A 24844-nucleotide genomic window follows, 5' to 3' on the forward strand; every position below is an offset into this window, starting at 1 on the left:
CAGTTCAAGAATGTTTAGTGATCTGACTTAATGTATTTATAACACGTGCCCATTACTCAGAATGAGAATACAACAATCTATACAACTTATGAGAAGGTAACCAACCAAAACCAATAGCATAGTAAAAACATCCAAAACAGCAAAATGAACTGCATTTCAACCTACTGATGACATTCAAATATATTCATATATTACCAAGACTTCACTATGCATTCCCTTTTGAAATATTTGAAGATATTGAAGAAATGATGAGAGCATAATAAACAAAAGGTGTCATTAATTGTTGGAGTAATGTTTCCTTTCAAAAATTAGATTTTGGTATTGCACAAGAATCGAATTAGACTTTAATTCAGACCTCCACTGCCTTGTTATTTTGCCTTTTCCAAAATAATTGATGCCACTGATTTAATCAGCCAAGGCTTTAGTTGATTGATTCCCCAACTCAACTGAATATTGCAATTCAGGTTTGCAATTCATATTTTAAAAACCTTTGCTAATAATACTTAGTATTTGCATAATGACCTGAATATTCAAAGTGTTTCACATGTATTTTATTGTGATCCTTATAACAACCCTGTAAGGTAGGTGAGTAGTATTACCCCCATGATGTAGCTGGGAGTTGAAGCTATCAGGCGGTAGCTTCCCTAAGGCTACCTGGTGAATTCATGACAGAGATCAGATTCAAACCAGGGAGATCTGCAGCTTAGTCTCCAGTTTCTACAGTACACCTGGCTCAGGTTTTGGCAGCTTGGGCAGACATTTAGCTACTACTTGAGGAATTCTCAAGAAAGTTGGCAGGTGGAAAACTCCTACCTTTTGTCACCACTGCTCCTCACCCCCCCCCCCAATGATCTGCTACTGAGTATTCACAGTCCTCCCACTTGTCAGTAACACTTGTTCCTCTGCCAGCCAGTTGAATTGTGAAAGCCCATACAAAATAGCATATGGGATTCAAGGAATGTATGTGTAGCAGTTGACTCTGGAAGATAGGCTAGGTTTGAAAATAGGATAGTTCTGCACTTAAAAAATAGGTTCCTTGCACGGGATTCTAATTCTTGGCAGAGTGCTGCTTCATCATTGAAGCCACTTCGACTCCTAGAAAGAGTTTCAGGAAACAGAGCAATATTCTGCTTAAAGTAAAGATCCAAACTACTGTATTAAGGTGGAAAAATAAGGCATAAGAAGACAGCCTGGGGTTTTTCACAGTCACATATGTGCATTACCATCCATCACCAAAACTGGTCAAAGGCAATGTCTTATAGCAATGGAATGCTTCTTAGGAGTATAACATGAACTATTTTTCAAAATCAGTGCCTGTGAGTTCCTCCAACACCCTAGGAAATATCTCTTGCATTGATTTTCCAGATGTTCAGGAAAGTGCCCTAAAATGTTTGTTCATCTTTTCTGAAAATCATTTCAGTTTTTAAAAAAATAAATCACAATACTGATTTTTAAAAACATAAATTCATATGTTCCTAGTTTGGAAGAAGAGTGTGAATCTTCTCTTTGCACAGCTGCGTTAAGAGCCAGGAACATGGAACTCCAAAATGACATGAAGAAGCTGGTGGCAGTCTTTGAGAAGCTGCACACGTACATTAATCTTCTTGCCTTACCAAGTAAGCATCGGTCATTGGAAACAGCGGGAGGATTATTGTAACTTGTTTAAAACTTCTAGTCTCAGTGTGATGTTATCCCAGAATATAATGTATACATTATGTAACGTTTACATTACGTATATAATGCATCCCATTATATAATTATGCAAAGAAGGCAGATGTTAAGTTGTATACATTACTGGCACTAGTTATTGTACAAGGGAAGCTGGGATACGTGGAGATCTTGCTACTGTTGGCTATTGATCGTAATGGCTGTATGAAGCTTCCTCTGTATGAACAGCTGCTGGAGAGCAACATCAGAAGAGGAGTTTTGCCTTTCAGCCCTAGTTGTAGGCTTCCTGAAGGCATCTGGTTGACTGATGTTGGAAGCAGGATCTAGGTGGACCTTTGATCTGTCCAATATGGCTGCTTATATGTTCCAGGAACAATATTGAAATTTGGAAGTAATCAAAATGGAAGTCCTAGGAAATATTTTGCTTTTGAATGAACAGATTTTTTTCAGCAATGGGTAGAGCATAACTACTCAAACTGCCGTTATAATTGGTGCTTTCCCTAAATGGGCTTGGATCAATCAATAAAACAAACAAAAAATCCCAATTTCCCCACATTTCTGTAACTTTATTTTTGCTTCTAAAGCTGCTTCAGTTCTGCCTTGAAACTAAAAAGTTCTCTAATCTCAGTGAAAAAAATCCTGAGAAAGGGCAGAGTTTTGTGGTAATTTGTGATGCTGATGAGCAGCTCTGAAGCAATCAATTAAAGATTACACGTTTTGCTTCAGCCTAGCTTCCCCACATCCCCATATGATCAGTTACTAGTGTTCAAATAATTGTGAATTGGGTAAATGGATTATTCCTTTTAAAATGAATTATTAACCTAAATGCCAGATCCATATGCAGGGGTTCACAAACTGGGCATTGTGGTTTGGTAGTGCAATCGCAACATGAGACTGTGGAGCTGAAGCTCTACTCTGTGTGCTGAGCATTGTTTCACTGGGTTTTTTGGGGGGGGAGCTCTTGCCCATCGTTACTTCATTTATACCAATTTTAGGGTCCTCTGTGGTTGCCAAACGCAGATGTGAGTGCTGATGACATCAGCACATTGTTGTGTTATCAGCACTTCCAGTTTCAAGAACTAGCAGCACAAGGAGCAGGGCACCAGCCGCCCAGTAAGTTTGGGATGCACTCCCCATGTATTTAGTTTTCTTTATTTACAAGGCAAATTGAGTTTTTCAAAAGTCAGTGAGCAAAGTTCATATAAATATAGACATATACATTGTGATTTGTAGAGCATGGTATGATGTGGATTAAATTTAGAATGTTTGCTTTAAATAAATAGCTACAAGAAATGTGGGGTTTTCTTCCTGTAGAGTTTTTATGATAGGGAGAATCTTTTAGAATCATACAAAATTTAGAACAGCATTCATTATTGACCTTGTGCTATTTCCAATGTCTTGCCTAGGATAGTTTTCTCGTTGAACTGATTCTCTAAATATTTAAAGTATTTAGCTTGCTTTACAGTGCATGATCAAATCCCTAGTTGAGTACCCGTTTGGGCTCTCTCAAATGTGGGAATCCTGGTTGTGTTGTAGTTTGAGCATAAAAAATCATCTCTTAATAGAACTCCTGCAAATCCCTCAATAGGTACCTTATTCCTATAAATGTAATGAAGATGAATGATAATAGCTGCATATAATAAGGCTGAGAGATTATACTCATAGCAACTGAATGGGAATTATTAATGGATCAATTTAAAATATATATTTTACAAGAATACTTCAGCATCTGATTGTTAAGCTTTTAAACAGATTTTTTCCCCTCATCAAAATTCCTTACTTGACCAGAAATCTGAACCTGGCACAAACGTCCGTTCAGCATTAGTTAATGTACTTGGATTTCTTCCCTGATTTGGATGGGGAAAGTTGGAAAAAATTGTTGATTGCCTGTTTCTCCCTTGCAATCATACCCTGTTAAGCCAGTTCTGCTTTGAAGAGCACTTCTTATTTGCTTACCTAGTGCTAGTCTATTTGAATTTTTTAAATTTTGTTTTTACTTTGTTGAATTTGAATGTGCTGTTGTTTGTATAACTTCTAGGCGTTAAACCAGTTGAGTTGCTTCGGACAAACTTCAACTCAGTGTTCACACATGTTGCTTCAGCTCTTCATGGGTTTCATGATGTCGTGAAAGGTGAGATCATTGTAACTTCAAAACAGAACAGCTGAACAACTCTCTAGTCAACAGATCGTAGTGTCATTGACATGGCCTGTGTATATTACAGGCCATTTCTAAATTAAAGCTAACTTAATCAGCAGCATACTTTTAGTGTCTGAACTGGAAAGGTGTAGAATTAAGTTGGTGCCGTAGATAATGTGTCTATCATGTTCATATTCCTTTGTCTTGCAAAGGCAAATGATCATTTAAAGAACTGATGCGATTGAATGACCCTGGAAAGTTAGATAAACCAACTCTTCTGAAGAAGATATATCCTTGCCCTGCCACATGGAACTATTAAACCAAGATACCAGGAATTGCCCCTGGAGCCTTAGACATCTCTGTTCTTAACTATTGAATTGTGTCCCTTTCCATAACATATCAGTTGTTTTGACAATAACAGTGTTGGAATGTTAAACTTCCTCTGTGCCTCAAAAAGTGTGCAGGTATCTGTCTTATGTATTTAAATCCAAACGTATTCTAGTTGTTGACGCTGGCCAGACTTGGGAGAAGATCTTGACAGTTCTAGTTGGAGGGTCTGATATGTCCAACTATCTCGTCACAGGAAATTACATTTTTTGTTATCCTGTATTAAGCAGTATACCAAATACCCAACTGAAAGGGCACTTGGAAGGATCCACTGCAGCACATTCCCTGTGAGAAGAGGCTAAAGCTTTTTTAGTCTTTTGCTCCTTAGTTCAGGAAAAAAAAAGACTAGGTGTAGGGGGTGGGGAAACCTGATTGAAGTTGCTACTCAAGTGAGTATGACATCTTAACACATAATAATGTGGCATTTGCTACTACAAGAGATGGCCACTAAGGTGTCTTCAAAAGGGGATTAGACAAATTAATGAAGGATCAGTTTATCAGTGGCTGTTAGTCATGGTGGTTGTATAGCATCATGCCACTGGATACCAGCTGCTGGGGAGCAATGGTGGAAGAAGGCTTATTGCTCTACCTGTTGGCTTTCCAAAGGCTTCTGGTTGACCCCGATGAGAAATGGAATGCTGGGCATAGTAATGGACCTTCAGTCTGAACCGAGAAGGCTGTTCTTAGGAATAGAGTGTATTCTGGTAAACATCAGCATAAAGCTGCAAATTTATTTCTCAGTAGTATGGGCACAATAATCCATGTACTGCAGAAGTAAGGGACAGAAATGAGGAGCTGTTTATTAAAATTGTCCTCCCAGATAGGAAAAAGTGACAGTACTAGCAGAGTAGTGGGTTTTCAAACTGAATTTGAATAAGAAGTTGAAAGGAATGGGTACGATTGATGCAAGTGAATCCCTTCTGGTTTTAGATATTTCCAAGCATTACTCTCATAAAGCTGCCTTGGAGCAGGAGCTCCCCACAGCCACGCAGAAGCTGATCACCACCAATGACTGTATCTTATCATCTGTGGTAGCATTAACGAATGCAGCAGGCAAGGTAACATTTCTCTTCTTTGCCAGATTGATAGCCACAACCAAAATAAGTCTTGCTGAAACTGATGCTAGCTTTCAGGCTCTCTAGAGATGTAACTTATTTGTACAGAAGGCCTCTGTTATGAGGGAATTGGGGCACATGTAAAAATGTTAGTGGACTGAATTCTGTAACATAACTGTAAGGGAAGCCCATGCAAAGAAACATTCCTGTCCCTAGCTCATCACTGCAGCCCCCTAAAAAACCATTCTTGATTATTGTGGCATCTTTCCAGATGGCTTGGGATGTGGTGCAGAGGGCTGCATATTAAGAACATAAGAATATAAGAACAGCTCTGCTGGATCAGGCCATAGGCCCATCTAGTCCAGCTTCCTGTATCTCACAGTGGCTCACCAAATGCCCCAGGGAGCCCACAAGACAACAAGAGACCTGCATCTTGGTGCCCTCCCTTGCATCTGGCATTCTGACATAGCACATTTCTAAAATCAGGAGGTTGCACATACGCATCATGGCTTGTAACCCGTAATGGATTTTTCCTCCAGAAACTTGTCCAATCCCCTTTTAAAGGCATCTAGGCCAGATGCCATCACCACATCCTGCGGCAAGGACTTTCACAGACCAACCACATGCTGAGTAAAGAAATATTTTAATTTGTCCTCTTCAACTTCCCCATTACCTATGGGAAGCAGGTAGCAGCTGGACGGCTCTAGCAGTGACTTCTCCATGAACTGAGACTGAGATTTCCCATCTGGAGTTCGTGAGACTAGACTACTACAAAATCCATCATCCCCAGTGGGAAGTGGTGCTTGAAGTGTCTGTTCTAGTCTGTTAACTGCTGGAACTCTCTTCTACCCGCTATCTTCTCCCCCTTCCCCAAATAGAGGGGGTTTTTAGCTTGTGAGAAGGAGAGAGGGTAGTTGGCAGAAGGAGAAGGTAAGGTATATGGAAGAATCAAGATAAGGGGTTGCTTATGGTAATCTGTACCTGCTTTGATTCTGCTCACATGGTCAGATACTGCTACTTCAAATGCTTGTCCCATTCCTAGCTTTAATTTCCCTTGTTTTCATACACTGGCATATCATATATTGGAAAATAACCACTTATAGATTTATAATCTCTTTTCTTCATGTCCAAGTGGACTAGAAACTTGATATTGAAAAGCAATGATAAGTTTCAGTATTATACTACTACATGTTAATCTAGAAAGTCAGAGCCTACTGCGGTAACACTAATGTTGTTGGTTTTACAACATAAATACTGTAAGAGACCTATAGTAGACTGGATGAAGCCATTAAAGCTCTAGCACAGTGGTTCCCAAACTGTGGGTTGGGACCCACTGGTGGGTCTCAACCTGATTTTTTGATGGGTCGACCAAGGGTGATGGAAAGATCAGGTAACTAATAGCTTCAAGTCCTGAGGCTTGAAAAATCAGATACTGTGACTGCTAATTACCCTGCCAAGAGCTCAGCTCCTGCAGTTTGCAAGATAGCTGCTAACTGCCTTGCAAGGAGCTGAGCTCCCGCGGTTTGCAAGCATGTATAAATATAGAGAGATAAAGTTTCAAGGTCTTTCCTGGTCATTACTTATAACAAACCTTTCTTTCTAGATCTCATTTTTTAAAAAGTCTGGTTAACCTAGGTGGGTCCCGATAGAGCAGTGTTTCTCAGACTGTGGGTTGGGATCCACTAGGTGGGACACATGCTGATTTCAGGTGGGTCCCCATTCACTTCAATGTTTTATTTTTAATATGTTAGACTTGATACCACCATGGAATGTGATTGCATTGGGAAAATGTTACAGGTCTGTACTTTTAGCAGGCTACTCAGTATATGCTTTTAACAATGATAGTCAATGGGACTATCCTGGGAAAGTGGGGGTAGAATTGCAGCCTAAGATTGTTAAAAATTTTCCTTCTTAATAATGTCACTTCCAGTCATGACATCACTTCCAGTGGGACCTAACAGATTCTCATTCTAAAAAGTGGGTTCCGGTGCTAAAAGTGTGAGAACCACTGTGATAGAGTGTTTTTAAAAAATGGGTCCTGGTGCTAAAATGTTTGGGAACCACTGCTTTAGCATATTCAGTTAGAGCACTGATATGGATTTATTTTTTACTTTCTTTCAGTGCTTGTCATTTTAAGCTCTTTTTAAAAAATTCCAATATTTGTATGTCTAGATTGCTTCATTCTTCAGCAACAACTTGGATTGCTTTACTGCATCACTAAGCTATGGGCCTAAGGGAGGCATGGAATTTATCAACCCCCTCTCAGCTGAGTGCATGCTTCAGTACAAGAAGAAAGCAGCTGCATACATGAAACTGCTGAAGAAGGTTTGTGCCATTTCATTTACCATAGCCGTTACACAGTAACTTGGATCTCTCATAGTGAAAATCCTTTTGATGTGGGATGGGATTCTTTTCTCCCATGTAAAGGTTCTTTGTTGCTGAGCTTTATGGTTACTTAGGGTGGAGCTAGGGGGAAGACTGCAGAGCGTGCTGATTGCTGGAAAAATACAAGATCAGTCACAGCCTTTGTGCTCTAAACTTTTGTAAGGACTGGAGAGGCAGGAAGGAATTTCAGGATGTCATTCTGGAGCTGCATGGGAAAATCTGGATAGAGAGAGATGTTGCAGTCCATTGAGCACTGATTGTGGCCATGTGTAGCTTTGGTAGGTCTGCATAAACTGAGTGAGATTTGGGGCAGCAGTTACTCAGGAACTTAAACTGCAGAGAGGTTTAGTTGACAAGGGAAAGAAATGGGTTTGAAATGATCATTGCAAGCTTATTGTGTTCTCTGTTTGATGTGCATTAGTAGGAAGAGGAGCCATCTAAAGGCCAGCCTGTGCAAGGGGGCAATACAAGCACATGTGCACCCGCTATCTCAGCCCCAAAAGTCACTGCAGACACTCGCCTATAAGTTGACCTCACAGATAAGTTGAGGGCAGGTTTTGAGCTAATCATCATGGAATTTTCTGTGACCCTCGGATAAGTAGGGGGTTAAACTTAGGGGGGTGTCCGACTATAGTTTTGTCTGATTTTACCCGAGCCCAGATTCTAAAAAAAAACCTACCGCTAATTGTTACCTAAGAACTGTAGTCTCTAATTTATTAAAAACATAATAAAAGATCATAAGATACATTTTTATTCTTTTAAAATTCTGGTCTTCACCACCTTTTTGTAAACACTATCAGAGTAAGTGCACTGTAAACTTGTTGTCATCCTTCAGTCTCAGAAGACTATGGTATCGTGCTCTGAATGGTGGTTCTGGAACAGAGTGTCCTCTCCAGTGCGTGAAGCCTGGGTAAAGTAGGTATGGAGGATAGACTGTTACCCATGCAGCAAATCCCCCCTCTCCACGTCACTGAAATGGTCCAATGGAAAGGCAGAGGCCAATATGGTTGGTTCCAGCGGTGTTGCAGGAGTTGCCACAACGTGACTGTGTTCAGTCATGAACTGCCTCAGGGACTCCAGCTCCAGATTTTGCCTCGAGGTTGACTGCTGAAGCCTTTTCCATAACTGGATGTAGCCACAAGGCAGTGGAGGTTGGGATCAGAGTTTTCCTTCTCCCAGATGAGCTGCCTTCCCAGGCTAACGAGTCCCATCTACCCGGTGGCTGTTTAGTCGCCTCTTATGACAAGTATAGCCAAACTGAGGGCCTATTCTTATCCCCAGCCCCCAGGGGAAACTGTAAACAACATACCAGTAAAACAGTGGTTCCCAACCTGGTATTCATGTACTCCCAGGGACACTCAACAGGACCTTTAGCGGTGCTTGAAAAAGAATGGAATAATGTCAGAAAAAGGCAGGTTGTGCTCCAGAATGCCTTGCAAGGACCAGCAAGGTAGGAAGGGAGGGAGGTAGTTGGCTGTGAAAGCCCCACCAATAGCTAGCTTTTGGTCATCAATTCATGTATGAACCAGTGATTGAAAACCAGCACAGTAAAAAAAGTTGAAACATAGCATGGAAGGTGATCAATCACCCAGAATTTCTTAGCGCACTTCTGGTGCAAAACAAAACAGAAGGCAGAGTCTTCCGTTCTTCAAACAGATGAAAAGAGAAAATATGTGATGAATACGTGAAATGTGGGTTTTCATGGAGAGATGAGGGCTTGTATTATTACAGTCATTTTGCTAATATGAAGGGTACAATTTATGGAAATGGGCTGCCAAGGGATATGCAAGTGAAAAAGGTTGGGAACCACTGCAGGAGAACCATGAATCAAATCCACCTTTAAGGTGTCTGGTGTGTTGAGCCAGAAGCTCTACATACAACATAAAACCCATAACACATAACTGAGAGTGTGCAATTCAATTCACAGCAGAGAGATGCAGCTGCATATATTTGCAACCCTTTTTACTCAAAAGCAGACCCACTGCTTTCCCTGGGTGGTGTTCTTAAATAATAGTGCACTGAATTGTAACCTGGAACTTTGTTTCAAATGGAAAGGAGGATCCCATCCTGGTGGTGAAAAAAACAGACCTGCTTTGTAAGCATTTGCAAAGCAGAACTGGGCTGCAGCAGAAGGAAGGAGAATAAAAGGTTAACTTTGCTGGAATTTCCCAGTGATGCTGTAGAAACAAATGATTTCTGCATTGCTTCTAATGAGTGATGCCTGCCTGCTGCTTGAGAAAGAAAGGAAACTTTTCAGAGTTGAAAGGCTCTGCCCTCTGATTGACCTGGAAATAAGGCGAAGTGATAATTGGAGCTTGATTTCTTGGCAAAAATTTTATGTACTATAGGCAAGTATCTAAGATATGTCCTGGTACTTCAGGATTTTTTGGAATTCTCATAGTCCTAGTAATCGCGTCACTGGGGGGTGGGGAATAAGGACTGCAGAACATGACATAACTTTCATGACATAAGGAAGAGCATTCAAATGCATTTTCCCCGTCTTGCCCTAAGCCAGGGGTGTCCAAACATTTTGGAAGGAGGGCCACTTCATCTCTCTGACACTGTGTCAGGGGCCTGGGAAAAAATAATTAATTTACATTTAAAATTTGAATAAGTTTACTTAAATGAATATATTAGAGATGGAACTTGTACAAATGAATGAAGGTCTTGTAGTAGCTCAAGGCCTTGCACAAAGCAAGACCAGCCTTTCCTTCACTGCCACTGCTGCATCACAGACGTGAAATAGCAAGTAGTGGAGGGAGCCCTCGTCCCACAGCTCAGGTGAGAGGTTGAACAGTCATCCTCACGCTGAGAGTAGTTGCATCGGGCCAGCATGTGCTCCAGGAAGTCTCTGGAGGGCCAGAGGCTCATTGGGGACTGGGGGCTCCCTGCGGGCCAGATTGGGAACCTCCAAGGGCCGCAAGTGGCCCCCGGGCCGGGGTTTGGGCACCCCTGCCCTAAGCTATACAATCCAACAGGTGATATGTGACTCTTTAATCACCTCACTGATTCCTGGTAAGATGAATTGTAGGAAACTAAGGGCCTGTTCCTATCCAAAATTCCAGTGCCAATGCAGCCCTGAGTTAAGAGAACAAACTTTCCTTTACCTTGAGGAGGGTTCCGTGACTATCCCACCCACTGCACTGTGACTGTTCCCCTTATGCGCAGGATATAGCTCATACCCTATTGGCATGGCAGCATCAGTACTGGAAAATTGGATAGCATTGGGCCCTAAAATAACGAACCTTCAATGTGCCATAGCATTTTTGGTGTTTTGCTTTCAGCAAGAAAACTATCAGTAAAAATCATCCTGAGTTCTAGCTATAAGATTCATGCTCACTAGCTGGGAACTGCTAAAATGACCAATTTCTCCTTTTATCTGAGACACATTCCTCCCTCAAGTCCTATAGTACACAGTTGCTCCTCCTTGTCTCAGCCTCTTATGTGTAATTAAGAAGTACCTAATTCTCTTGTCTTCCCTCAACATTTCCATGAATGTCCCGCATCATTATAACAACATTTTTGATATTTCACCTGACAAAGCACAATCAGAATGACACACTGATGTTTTCATTCAGTGTTTTATGATTGAGTCTATTCACGGAATGCATCATGCCTTCCTCTGCTGTTTTCACCCAAGGCCGCTGTAGGCGTCTAAGAACAATGCCCCAGCTGTGTGTTTTTCTTCTTGTTTCCTCCCAACTGCAATACACCATGCACAGATCTTTGCCACGAAGGGCCTGGAAAGTATCAAAGAAGACTTTTGCTAGCAAGGGAAGGTCAGTGGTGAAACTTAACGCTTGCCACATGTAACCCGACTCACTGAAGCCCTGTGTCTTTTGGCTCCAGCCTTGTTCCGATTCAGTGCCTTACGAAGAGGCCTTAGCCAATCGCAGAGTTCTTCTGAGTTCCACGGAGAGCAGAGAAGGCCTCGCACAGCAGGTATTCCATAGTCTGATGCACAACTGCTCCAAAATACAGTGTACTCATTGAAATGGTATTTTACTTGGTAGTTGCATTATGCTAACTTCAGTTAGTGCATTTCATAATAAATATTGATATCTCCACAGTTAAGGGAAAATTATGCTTGGATTGAGTGTTTTGCATGCCATTCAAGCATAACAAGATGCTAAAATATGCAAACTCCTTTGACAATCTGACCCCTAAAGGATTAGGGGTTTAGGCCAAGAACTGAAGGCGCACAGTCTGATATATTTCTGCATCTGTAGAGGTTGCCCTTTTGATCAAGTTGCTGGCGCTCTGCTTTCCTGCTCTGCTTTCACCTTTTTTGGTGTCAGGTTGTGGGGAAATAAATAAGTGTGTGAAGTTTGATCACTTTTTTATGACCCTGGCTTTGACCGATGGAAAAGGTTGGTTTTACTTTCAGTGAAAACTATATATACAGTATGTGAATGGTACTGCAGTCAGGTCTATCTGCTGCTGGCCATATTTTTGTATCTTGTAGCCTGGTTTCTGAGAACTGGAAAACCAGGCTTCTGGATAGGTTAGTTCTGCAGTTCTCAAACTCTTAGTGAGTTTGAGGACTGTGGTAAGTGCCTGTGTGAGATCAGGGAAGGCAGCAGGGGAGGGGAGGAAGGCAGGATCATATTGCTAAGGGGGCTGCAGGGGCTGACATTTACTTACCAGTCCCTGCCTCAGCTTCCCAGGGCTGCAGACAGCCCTGTGTGGCTGTCAGCAGGGCTCCCCAGCCTTCAGAAAGTGAAAGTGGAGCAGTTGTGCCCACCTCCACAAAACCAAAGTGGAGTGCGATTGTCCTGCTTTCACTTTTTGAAAGCTGGGAAGCCCTGCAGAGGGTCATGCAGGGCTGTCTGCATCCCTGGGAGGCTGCTGCAGGGACTGGTAAGTAAATGTTAGTCCCGGCAGCCCCCTTAGTAACGTGATCCTGGGGATCGCGTGACTGCCTTTCCCTGCCCCCGCCCTTTAAGGCTGTGGTTTTCAAACTTTCCAGGAGTTTGAAACCTGCAGTAAGTCTTTGCGGAGGCAGGGGGGGCAGGGGGAAGGCAGTGACACGATCCCCAGGATTGTGTCGCTTAGGGGGCTGCAGGGACTGGGATGCACTCACCAGTCCCTGCAGCAGCCGTCCCTGTGTGCGGGGAGCCCTGCGTGAGCGCCTGCAGGGCGCCCTAGGTCAGGGAAAGGGAGAGTGGAGCGATCTGCTCTGCCTCCGCAAAAGTGGCAGTGGAGTGCGATCGCCCCACTCTCCCTTTTCCTGACCTGGGGTGCACTGTAGGTGCTTGCGCAGGGCTCCCTGCACACAGGGACAGCTGCTGCAGGGACTGGAGGGTGCACCCTAGTCCCTGAAGCCCTGTCAGAAGGGAAAGTGGAGCAATTGTGCCCCGCTTCCGGTTTTGCAGAACAGGGCACGATCGCCGCTTTCACTTTTCCTGACCTGGGGAGCCCTGCCGAAGGTTGCACAGGACTCTCCGCACCCCCAGGAGGCTGCAGGAGGCTTGGGCAAGTGCACCCAAGCCCCTGCAGCCCCCCTGAGTGGCGCGATCCTGTGGATCACGCCGCTGCCTTCCCCCTGTCTCCTGGCTGCCCCCAACCCTTAAGGGGGCAGAGACCAGGACCCACAGGCTGGGGCGTCGCGACGCCCCAGTTTGAATGCCACTGTCTTAAGGGGGAAAATCCAGGGCCCTCAGGCTCAGGCGTCGCAGTGCCCCAGTTTGAGAAGCCCTGGGCTAGTTGATCTCATCACTAAATGGCCAAAGCCAGTGTCTGAGGTTCTGTCCTAGTTCGTAGTATCTCTAATCTTGCATTTTAGTAATTAAATGACTGTGCTGGAAGAACCTAGTAAATAAATACAAGGTGAGATGGTTCTGATGTAATTCCAAACAATGGTTTGCTATAATGTCTGAATGAACACCATCTGATAAATGGTTTTTAAGTGGCTGACAAACCAGGATCTGAAATAACAATTTGAAGCTAGATTTCAAGCCATGGTTTGAGCAGACTGACAAACCATGGCTTGAGATGCTGCTCCATACACAGAGGCCCCATGTTTGGGATAGCTTCCTTGAGGAAGCAGGTAAAGAAGGGATGCTCTGCAAACCATAGTTTGACTGTATTGCTGATATAAACATAGTTTGGAATCTAAATTATGGTTTGGTGTTGCATCTGAAACAACCTGGCATGAGGTCCCATATGGCTTGTTTTCCCAGAACTTTGTTTATCTCATAACTGCAACATGCCATGTAACCACATTTGTTACATTGGGAAGAGCAAGCACAGCCCCCAAAGCCCATCCTTGGCCAAACCCTTCATGGTAGTAGGCTGTGCTGCAAAGTTATTTGGCAGACTCCTACCACTACTGCCTTCACCACTGGGCACCCCCCACCTGCAAATAAGAGGGTTCTCCAGAGCTCTTGCATCATTGTGAGGCTGGGGGGAACATATACTAGTGTATAGGAAAGTGTAGGAGAAGGACTACTCATGAAGCGGCGCCATCTTCTCAACCAGAATGTTTCTGTGTTCTTTGTGGATGCTTAAAAATAAGCACATCTCCTCTTCTTTGCAGCTTGTAAAATGTGCTTATCTTGTCATGGCAGACATCTGTTTTCTCCATTCTGTGTTTATTTGGCTTTTGTACTCAGCTCTGCATTTTGCAGTTCTTGTATGTTTACATTTTAGAATGGAGGAAAAATTAAACCTCCAGTGTGAGTCGTCTGTTTCAACTTCAGTCTGAGATGAATTCTTGGCTCTTTTTTTCCTTGTTCTTTTGTGTATGTTCTGTTTTTAAAAGAACCAGCAGCAGCAGATTGCTCAAATGGAACTTTTAAATGTGATTTGAAGTTTAGTATGGTCCTGCAGGCCACAAGGAAAGCAAATCTGAGCCATGCATAGATGTGGTGCCCTCTCTTGTCCCTGTTAGCTCCAGATCCAAGCCAGTTCTAGCAGTGACTTGTTTTGCTATGCACATTTGTGGATAAACCTACAACAGTTTTAATTCTCATCAGTTCACACAGTTTAAACAGTGCTAACTTTCCCTATTCTCAAGGTCCAGCAGAGTTTGGAGAAGATTGCAAAACTTGAGCAGGAAAAAGAACACTGGATGCTAGAGGCTCAGCTAGCCAAAATTAGGCTTGAGAAAGACAATAAAAAGGTTACCAATAAATTGAAGAACTCTAGCAGCCTGCTGATTGAAACTGCCCAGGAAAGTTCCATTGTACTAAATGCGACTGAGCAGGAGGACAGTGGCACAGAAAAGGTGTTGAGGGAATCGGTCAGAAGCACAAGTCTGGTAAGTGTGTTTAACACTTTGGTTGGATGTGCCTGAGGAGTTCATAGAATCATAGAGTCGGAAGGGGCCTAATAGGTCATCTAGTCCAACCCCCTGCCTTAGGCAGGAAATCCTCTTATAGCATCTTCAACAGCTGCTTGTCGAGCCTCTGCCTGAATATCTCTCGTGAGGGAGCGTCCACCACCTCTCTCGGCAATCTGTTCCACTGCCGAACTGTTTTCTTCCCATCTCTCTGTTGAGATAATTATGCAGCTAAGGTCAATAACCCACTGATCTGTTACCCTTTCTTTACCAAAAACTGATGCTTGAATTTTAGGAGCGGAGAGGTTTTTGGAAGTGCATACTGCTGTTATTTCTTATATGTAGTTTGGACTGAAACTGTATGTGATGGCACTTGTGAAATGAGAGAGCTTCACTAGCCAAGAGGATTTTCTTGAGTTTGTGGAATTCAGGATAGGCTTATATTCAGCCAGAAGAAGGCATGAATGAACTCTGTTCTGATATTGCTGTTAGATGGGCCATACAAAAGATATAGCACCACCTTCATATACAACACAACATGGCCCAGTTCAGATGGGACAATTCAATGACCATGATTTGTAGAACTAGGAATGAACCATGTTCTTCTTGCACTCTTTCTCCCACTCCCCTTTCCTTCTCCTCCTTGAAATGATCCCATTTTTATCCAAACTGCCAGTAGCTCAGTCCACTTTGGCTGAGCAGAGATTTGATCCCTAGGTCTCTCACATCAAAGCTGCGCTATGTTGAATAGCATTACAGCTATGTAATAAACATTTTTCTGACAAATATGATGACATTTTCAGCTAGGATTTGATTAGAGAATCCACCAAATCACTCCACAAGTCCCTGTTTCATTTTAGAAAAACTTAGAGGAATCAAACTTAAGTTTCCTGTGTTAAATGGTGTGAGTTAATAATCTTAACATGCACCAGATATTTAGTAATCTGATCTATCAAATATCAGGTTGGTTGTATGGATCTCTGATTTGGAAAGTTGAAATTTGCACTTCAAACATGTGTGTTTGGAAATGACATGCTTGAAACAAGATTCCTCTGATTTCATTCACAGTTTAGGAACAACACCATCAGGGAGCACAATCCACCTAAAGCTAGATACATTTAAACCACGTTGATTCTGGTGTGTTTAACTTCCCATTGAAATCAGTGAAGTTGAAACATGCTTAATTTTAGTTGGATTGTGCCCCAGTTCTTAAAAGGTTATACTGAAACCAATGAGATTAAGTTCCGTGTAAGTGGATTTGAGAATTGGAGTGTAAACTTCTTATGTGAACTTATGTGATCATGTTTAATCTCTTTCTAGGTTGGGATGATGACGACGAGCACTAGGAATGATGAGGTATATTTTTATTATGCCAGGATTGTACTGACATGTTTTAAACTGAATATATAAAGTATTGCTTGAGCTTTTAAATCCGAATGTATCTTACCAGAAGACTGTGATGCAAAATGTAACTCCTGTTCAGTTTAGCTTGCTTGGTTAAACCATATTCTTTTTGGTCAAGGGAGTTTTAATTTTGAGCTTCCTTACCTGTTGACATTTTGTGCTGCAACCAGTTCTTTTCTGTACGTAGCCTATCCCTGAGGTTATAGAAACGTGTAGTACATCAGGAAAAACTGTTCAGTTTGACAACACTATTTTATACTGTTCCAGTATCAATAGAACAGCTTCTCTTTCTAACCTGTTAAATTGTAAGGATTACATAAGCAAAGTAAGAGTTTTGTTAATGCATTGGACAAGGTTCATATAGGCCTACATTGTGTTGTAACAGCCATCAGATATAAATTTTTAAAATATATTTTATACTGGCTGTATGCATAGTGCTTCACATTGGAAAAGACAGTTCTTGTCCCTGAAGAGCTCTCAGTCTAAAGCAGACAAAAGGGAGACAATGGAGGGGAGTGGTGCTGGGGAAGGTAGGAAGAATATGCAATGATTTCATGTACACTTACTTGTGCTTAGTAGCAGGTGTAGGAGATGGGCTTCATGGAAAGGTTGGTTTTGAGGAAAGTAAATCAAGCGGCATCCCTCAGCTGGTCAGGGAAGGACATGAGGAAAAGCAAGGGAGAAGTGGCAAAGATGTTTGAGGGAGCAGATAATCCTCGGGCGGCTGAGAGTGGCAGGGTGGAATGAAGATCACAGGAAGGTGTGTAGCAGGATATGAAAGCAGGCTTCAGCAAGTGTCTCGGTTAGTTCTACTTGTGGCTCCAGAGATTTCTCCTTGTATAGTTAACAAACTAAGGCCAAAATCCTAATAATAATACAGGTATTTCTATACCGCCTTTCTTGGTCCTCAGATTTCTCCTTAGACTTTATTCAAGGCGGTTTACATAGGCAGGCAAATTAAATCTCCGTAGGGATTTTTACAATTTGAAAGAAGGTTTCTATCAAGAAACCACAACATTCAGATGTTTCTTTCTTGATCTGGTCGCACATTCTGGCCTCCATCCTCCCACGCTCAGAGCAGGTGGAATAGCTCTGCTCAGCTTGTTAGCTGCTTCAAGGTCGCAAGGTGCCGGTGGCCTCGAACTGGCGACCTTCGGATGTTATCTTCAGGCAAATGGAGGCTCAACCCTCTAGACCAGACCTCATAACCAACTTTCCCATACTGACACAGCTGTGCCAATGGGGCATGTGCATCATGCAGTTGGGTGACAGTCATGGAGGCCTTCCCAAGATAACGGAATGTTTATTCCCTTACTACTGAGCTGCACTGCCCTTACCTGGAAAGGTGCTGGAAAGTGGTTAGGATTGTGCCCTTAATCACTTCTTTTTCAATGTGACAATTGGCCTTTTTAAAATTTCAAATTTGGCTATTACTGCATATCTCAAAGCTTGTTTAGCCTTTTGGTTGGTTGATTAGAAAAAAAAAATGGATGTCTTTAAAACCTGCCCTGAGGCTGAGCAGAGAAAAGGGTAGTTCTGTAGTGGGGTATGTCAAGATATTTTATTTTTTGCATTTTCGTACCACCTTTCTTCCAAGGAGCTCAGAGCAGCGTACATGGTTCCTCCCCTTCTTGTGTCCTTGCAACAACCCCGTGAGACCAGTTAGGCTGAGAGATAGTGACTGACCTGAGGTCACTCTGGAAGTTTCATGTCTGGGCAAATATTTGAACCTGGATCTTCCAGGTTTTTGAGTCCGACGCCAGAACCAGTACACTATCCTGGCTCTTGATATAGGTTAGGATTGCAATATGAAATCTGACTTTCCAACCAGTACTACTACTTGTGACTGGCTAAAACTGGTACTAACTTTCACAAGCATCCATTTTAGCAGAACCCAGGTTCACTTTGCCTACTTAGCATGTAGTGGCTTTCACACTTGATGCTATTCTCCATGTTCTTGCCAACTTGCTTTCCAGAGTCCAGAAGCGGATACCCGGGAAGACTTGATAAAGAATCACTATATGCAAAGAATAGTGGAGCTTACATCTCAGTTGCAGCTGGCTGACAGCAAGTCCGTACATTTCCACGCAGAGGTGAGAGTGCAGTAAATTGTCTACCCTTGAGAACAGATCCACTCGCTTTGCCATGAGGAATCTGCATGCTCAGATGAGGGATGCCCTCAATGATGGGTGACTCATCCCACCCCCACCCCCAGGGGAGGCTGGGCCTTTGCAGGCTTTCAACTAGCAAAGTTGCTTTCTTAGTTGTAGGCTGGCTTCAGCAAAACCAATCACATCCTTGTCTATGGTAATAGGGCAGATGCTCTCTTGTGAATGAAAAATTTGGGGACTGTTTGGTGTGTGTGTGGGTGCTTTGGGATGCAGCTTGTGTATGTTGGGGGACAGTTCAGTGCTAGGCCTATAAGCCACGAGAATATCTGTGGGCCCTTGATTATGGATGTAATTTAGCTGAAAATCACATTCCAGTTGTAACTACTACTAAAGCTTGTAATAGAAGCTGAGGGGAAAATGAGAATGTAGAAGAACAGGATAAATGAGGTGGTTCTGATCCACAGTTGGACAATGCCTTTGCTGTGTTGCCTTGAGAAATTCTCAGCCTTGGTCTCCTATATGTAAGATGGAAATAATTTCCTGCTTAAAAAACCAGCTGCATAAACAAATGTGGTTTCCTTGTTTTTTTGATCTAACAGTGCCGAGCACTTGCAAAGCGGCTCTCGCTAGCTGAGAAAGCTAAAGAATCATCGGTGGAAGAAATAAGAGTAGCTAGGCAGAGCATCACCAGATTACAGGCAAGTTTGTTCAATGTTGATTTTAATGCTTTAATCTTGGGATATATATTTTGCTTGGTATTCTCTAAACATAAAGTTCTTTCAGTTTGTGTAGCTACTTTGATGGCCTTGCAATATTGGAAGTTTCTTCCTGACTTGCTTGGTGGACTTTCTGGGTTTACAATTGTTTAAGAAAAAGATCACTCATCATTTGGGGGGACGGGACTTGATTTTTCTCCTAATTTAGCAGTGACTCTGTTAGCTGGTGACTCCACTAATGCTGCACTGCCTCTCTTCTCTACCCTGTTTCCTTCTAGTTCTTCATTTTGCAGCATAGTATTAAGACGCCCTGTTGTAGCTTGATAACTTTTTTCTTTTAATTAAACCAGCTTGTTGGAAATGCAAAAACACAGCAAACCTTGGAATGGAACTCTTTTTGTTTTTGGCCTTCCTTTGGGTCCTTCATTGCTTGGGATCAACCACATTTCTGTATTTTGTAATGTTGGACAAAACTGCAAGTACCTTTTCTTCTTTGGTCTTTCAGGATGAATTGACAACGACCAAGAGAAGCTATGAAGATCAGTTAAGCATGATGAGTGATCATCTTTGCAGTATGAATGAAACCTTATCTAAGCAACAGGAAGAAATAGACACACTAAAGCTTGCTAGTAAGGTATGCAACCTTGTTGCAATGGACTGCCATTTGGGTTTCCTGCACAGAGCTGTACTTGGTCACTTAGTATAGGATACACAGAAATGAAAAGTCGATCCTATTTTAAAAAGTGCTAAGTGGCCTTTGAGGGGGGGCATTTGCCCCAGGCTCCACACTGAGTCAGGAGCCTTTAAGGGGCTTCCCTTTTTGCTTCAGAGATGTGACTTAGTAAGCCCAGTCTTGCATATTTCTCAGTGTTGAACTACTTGATCCATGGGTATGCTTCAGGCTTCAAAAGAAATGAACAGATTTCCTGTCAACTGAGTTTATAAATGACTAAAACTGGAAATTATAATGGTTTTGATTCTGTATTTTTACTCTTATCATAGTTTGAATGCATAAGGTCTCCCAAGGGTCATTCATTAATATCTGATTTAAATCCAGCCAAAACTTCATACGCCTTAATTTACAAAATGATTATTTAAAGAAAATCCAGGGCAGGGAGGTGAGAGCTTTGGACTGCTGAACAAAGCAAGGTGCTTCTAGATTGTTGTGACTCTAAAGTGGGAATTCTCCATCTATTTTACTGCTGCAGGAAAAGTGCTATAGTGAAGGTGCATTCCTTCCCACAATGCTTGTTTTCTATGGGATGACAGGGATTGGTGGTACAAATAGGTTGATAAAAGATAATGGAGAATGAGGTTACAAGTAAAGAAGGTTAATGAGATTAATCTATTAAAATCCAAAATCAGTTTTTTTTATTTAATGTGGGCTTTTAGCAGAGTGCTGGTGCGTCTAAATACTCTTCAGTATTTGTTTTGTTTTAGGTTTTGTTTTGTATGTGTTTTGTCCCTGTTCCTTTTAACTTGTAATTCGTGTTTAAAATGTGTTTTAAGTGTCAACTAGTTTGGGAAAATCTTATTTTCAAAAGTGGTAAATAGGTAGTGGTAAATAGCCACAGGACTAGCTAGAAAGTAGCACTGATATTAAAACTTGAAGCTTTAATAGGACTGTAGATGGGCTGGTGATGGGTTCTATTTATAAATTGGGCTGCCCTGTCTCAAGCATTCACAGTAGGTGCAATGCAAAAGATAAAGCAGTAGGAATAGAGCAGGAGGCACAAAAAGGGTTTTGGGTGGGTGAGGAGGAGCTTACCAGGTGACATGGATTTAAAAGGTGACAGAAGTGGTTTAATGGAGAGGGAGGCTGTTCTAACCCTTTCAAGTGTTTGTGTGATAATTGCATACTGAAAGACTGATTGTCATGTAGAACAATCAATTCCTGAGTCATGAGTTGTTGCATGAAGGGAGGGATGGGGGGGGGGGAGAGAGAGACAAGCTCTTGTTAAAACCTTGCCCTTGGCTATCTTGCCCAATGAAAGCTCAATAACAGATTGCAGGGTCATGAGTATGAGTTCTGATACTTGGGAAAGAAGCTATAGTGAAATGGAGACCACAGGCTTTGTATACGGAAGACCTCAGCTTCTATCCTTAGCATTTCTAGGAAGGGCTGGGATGGAAAGAACCTTGTTTGAAACCCTGGAGAGCCTTCCAGTCAGTGTGGAGCGAGATAAACCCTGTCTAGGAACCCTGGAGACCTGAGCTGCTCAGTTCAAATAATGAGTTAGATGAGCCAAAGATATGGCTTTGAATATGGCAGTTATGCTTGTGCATACTGTAGCTTGAATGTATTTGCTCATTTCCTCTTCTTTGGAATGTTACTCTTGACCACTTTCTGCACCAGCAGACAGGTTCAGTTGGACTAGAAGAACCATGAGTCCTGCATTCTTTGCCCAGAACCTGAAGGGCAAGCTGGCCCCAAGTGGAACACTAGAAATTGGTCGATGATCCTTCTGCCCAACTCTGGTTTAGTGATTTCACTCTGAGGCGTGGTTCAGATATGTCGTGTGACATTTTTGGGAATTACATAGTATGTGCACGAAACAGTCATTTTCAGGAACTTGTGCATAGTAATGCTGTCTCATTTTAAACCTTTCTAAAACTATGCAGAAAATAATTATTTTTTGAAATCAGATTTGTTCAGACTTTATTTATTGTGGTGAAGCTAAATGTTTATATTGGGAAATTCACTGAAATGACCCATCAGCTGTTTTGCTGCCTGTGCAATGTGGCAGATCCTAATTACACTTCCAAGCCCTGTCTTTTGGGTTCTTGCTAGGACAACATGCTTGTGGTTTCAAAGGGCTGTGAAAGCAAAGATTTGTTCCTTAAAATTTGATTGGTGGCTGAGTAGATATTTTTCTAATGGCTTTTTAAGATGGCACCATGCTTCATGTAAAAATTAAGTAGCCTTTTCCCTTCAAAACTGTTGTCTTAATTATATTTGAATATGTGGTGTGAGCAGCCAAAAGGCTGCATATAAATAAATAGCATTTATTCTGTAAATGGGTGACATCCCAATTCCTTTGCCACAATCATAACTTTCCTATTCTTCACCCCCAGTCTGAGAATGATCTCAACACTCAACTTACCCTGGAAACCCTCCCATATACAAAATGGCAAGAACTGGACATATAGCTAGTTAAAGCACTTTCAGCAATATAATAATCGGTTGCATTCTCTTTTTGCTTTAGGGAAATTCCAAGAAGAACAAAAGTCGATAGTATTGGCTGACCAGCTCCCTTTCAGATCTTACTGCTGCACAGAAGCACATATGCTGGACATGGTATTTGGTTGGCGGATTGTCTCTTTTAGCTGGATGTGTCCATAGTGGTTGGGCATGGCCATCTTGTGATTCATTATGGTATGCAGATTTGAGGTCACACTGAATTTGGTAGTCAGTGTAACAATGTACTGTGGTCAGTAAAGCAAGCAGAAAAATACACACTTCATGGGTAACTTGCATAGGAGTTAACCATGACTTTCTATCATACACTTTGTAACTATTTTTAATTTCCATGTACAGACTTCTGAGATTTTGTATATTTGAGTGCATATTTACAGTAGATGAAGATCTGGCATCAATGAGGTGGTCATCTTTTACTGCCTGAGAGGTTGTCATTTCTGCCCATCCATTCCTTTCTGTGAGGCAAAAACAAGCAGTTCCGCCCCAGCTATCAGTGTGTTTTAACCATGTCAGCTGTGCAGTTATTGTAAAATGTACTACTGATTCCAGTTGTCTCTTCTTCTAGACTAGCTTAGAAGATTGCCTTGTGGAAGGCAGTCTCAGTACATTTATACTGAAGCATTCAATGTGGCTGTGGCTAATGCAAATTCATATTAACTGTAATGAGCATTTACAAGTGTGCAGTAGTCAAGTTCGGAAAGTGGACCAAGAAGGGAGTTCATGTAAAATGGTGCTGATGTTTTGTTGTTTTTTGTCCAGTTCTGCTGATAGAGGAAACCGCTGGCAAGATCTGGTTAGAAAAAAAAATTGAAAACTTTTTTTATGAAGACTTTTTACCTGATAGGAGTGGGGTGGCATGCAGGATGAATCATCAGTACCCTGTTTCAGATGAAGGCTGGTATATTAAAGCAGGCGAAGAAATCACTGGATTATTAAAGTTGTGCACAAAAAAGGCTGGTTCCACTGAGAATCAATCCAGAATCTACATATAATGGGGGTGCACTATTGGTTTTTGGCAGCTTTACACCTCCCTCCTCACCACATATTGCAATATGTGCCATTTACCTAATCTTCATGCTTATGTTCTCTTCCTGCTGAGGCCTGGGATGGAGAGTCCTATCCACATGCACCATGGTTTAGCGTTATTTCATGACATGGCATCACATGCACTTATTCCAGGAACCTAGCAATGTGCCCTCTGTCAGTGGTCTCTGGTGCCTGTGAAAGCCAAAACCATTCTATGTTGACAATTGCTCTGTAGCATTTTGGAATTGCCCAACTGAATATTAATGTTCAAAATTTTTATTCCCATTTGCTTTGGGAAACTTCTTCATGCTAACCTAACGGATGTATCCTAAGTACTTACTTGGAGGCAGGGAACTTTTCGATATGATCCAGGGTTTTTCCAGCATAGTATTTCATGAGGTTCTCCACCATTTATTCACAAGAAGTTTCACTGATGAACAGTTCACAGTGACTGTACTTCTATTGCCCCGTAAGAAGTAGTAACAGTCCCACATTCAAGGATTACTCCACTGTATCAACCATGTCAATGTGTATTACAAATACAAAATAAATATACTGCCAAGTTGAGCCTCTTTTCCTTCAGTGTTTGCAATGTGCATTTTAGCAGCAAATATGGTATTGAGCAAAACTGCCTTTAGGCATGTCTATCTCATGATGTGTTGGTCTCCAAGGTTAAATTTGCATAATAAAGTTTAGGACAACATGACTAAATAGCTTGGCCAGTTGAGAGGATAGGATTGGTTTAAAGGCACTCCATTTGGGGGATGGGATTACTTCAGTCAAAGATTATTTTAACTTGCTGCTTTTAAAGGCAGAGCCAGCCTTAAATCACTCAAAACCATAAAGCTGTTGCCTGCAGAAAATAAGTTCAAGAGATGTATTTTATCCAAAACATGTAAAAGTACAAGCTACCAAAGGTAATGATTTTTAAAAATTGCTGGCAGACACAAGGCTATGTTCGTACTGTGTTGCTAAGTTATGAAATCCTGTCATCTCTGCTTAGAGCTTGCAGTGGGCAAAGGGGGATGGTTGAAAGGAAAACAGCTGGTGGAGGAGAATTTGTGAAGAGTGCATTATTCTGGAGACAAAGGTTTGTTCAGTTGGGATGTATGCTGGTTTTCATTAGAAAAGGAAATGGTAGATTGAATGTAGAATTCAAATGTTTCCATGGTGATTTTGGACCATATATGCATGGGGACTTTGAAGGGGGAACAGATGTACATCCAGACTACATGTGCTAACTTCACATCCCTATGTCCTTGTCATTTATAGCCAAGGTGATATTTGTCACTTGTACAGGCCACTTAAGCTATATATTAGTCATTAACTGAGTTTGCAGTTGGGTACTTCTGCCTTTCACTAGCTTTCTGTTTTGCCCTAGCCCCAAGGAGATGGGACTGCAACTCAGTGGTGGTGAACATTCTTTCCATTCTTTCTCATGCGTGTGGGTGGACACACTCCATTCCTTCCCAAA

General features: G+C 42.0%; 1 protein-coding gene across 1 annotated transcript in view; it reads left to right on the forward strand.

The window, feature by feature from the left end:
* PPP1R21 (protein phosphatase 1 regulatory subunit 21) overlaps window positions 1-23925 on the forward strand; it is a 44962-nt gene extending 21037 nt beyond the window's left edge. Inside the window, exons 12-22 of the mRNA XM_066611895.1 lie at window positions 1480-1616; window positions 3707-3799; window positions 5123-5250; window positions 7420-7572; window positions 11482-11574; window positions 14651-14893; window positions 16235-16270; window positions 18295-18411; window positions 19029-19127; window positions 19651-19779; window positions 22352-23925. Coding sequence (XP_066467992.1) covers window positions 1480-1616; window positions 3707-3799; window positions 5123-5250; window positions 7420-7572; window positions 11482-11574; window positions 14651-14893; window positions 16235-16270; window positions 18295-18411; window positions 19029-19127; window positions 19651-19779; window positions 22352-22381 — 1258 coding nt within the window. The 3' untranslated portion in view covers window positions 22382-23925. The remainder of the gene's footprint in view (window positions 1-1479; window positions 1617-3706; window positions 3800-5122; window positions 5251-7419; window positions 7573-11481; window positions 11575-14650; window positions 14894-16234; window positions 16271-18294; window positions 18412-19028; window positions 19128-19650; window positions 19780-22351) is intronic.
* Window positions 23926-24844: the final 919 nt, after the last annotated feature.

Source organism: Tiliqua scincoides, chromosome 1 (genome assembly GCF_035046505.1).
Source record: "Tiliqua scincoides isolate rTilSci1 chromosome 1, rTilSci1.hap2, whole genome shotgun sequence".
Lineage (NCBI taxonomy): Eukaryota > Metazoa > Chordata > Lepidosauria > Squamata > Scincidae > Tiliqua > Tiliqua scincoides.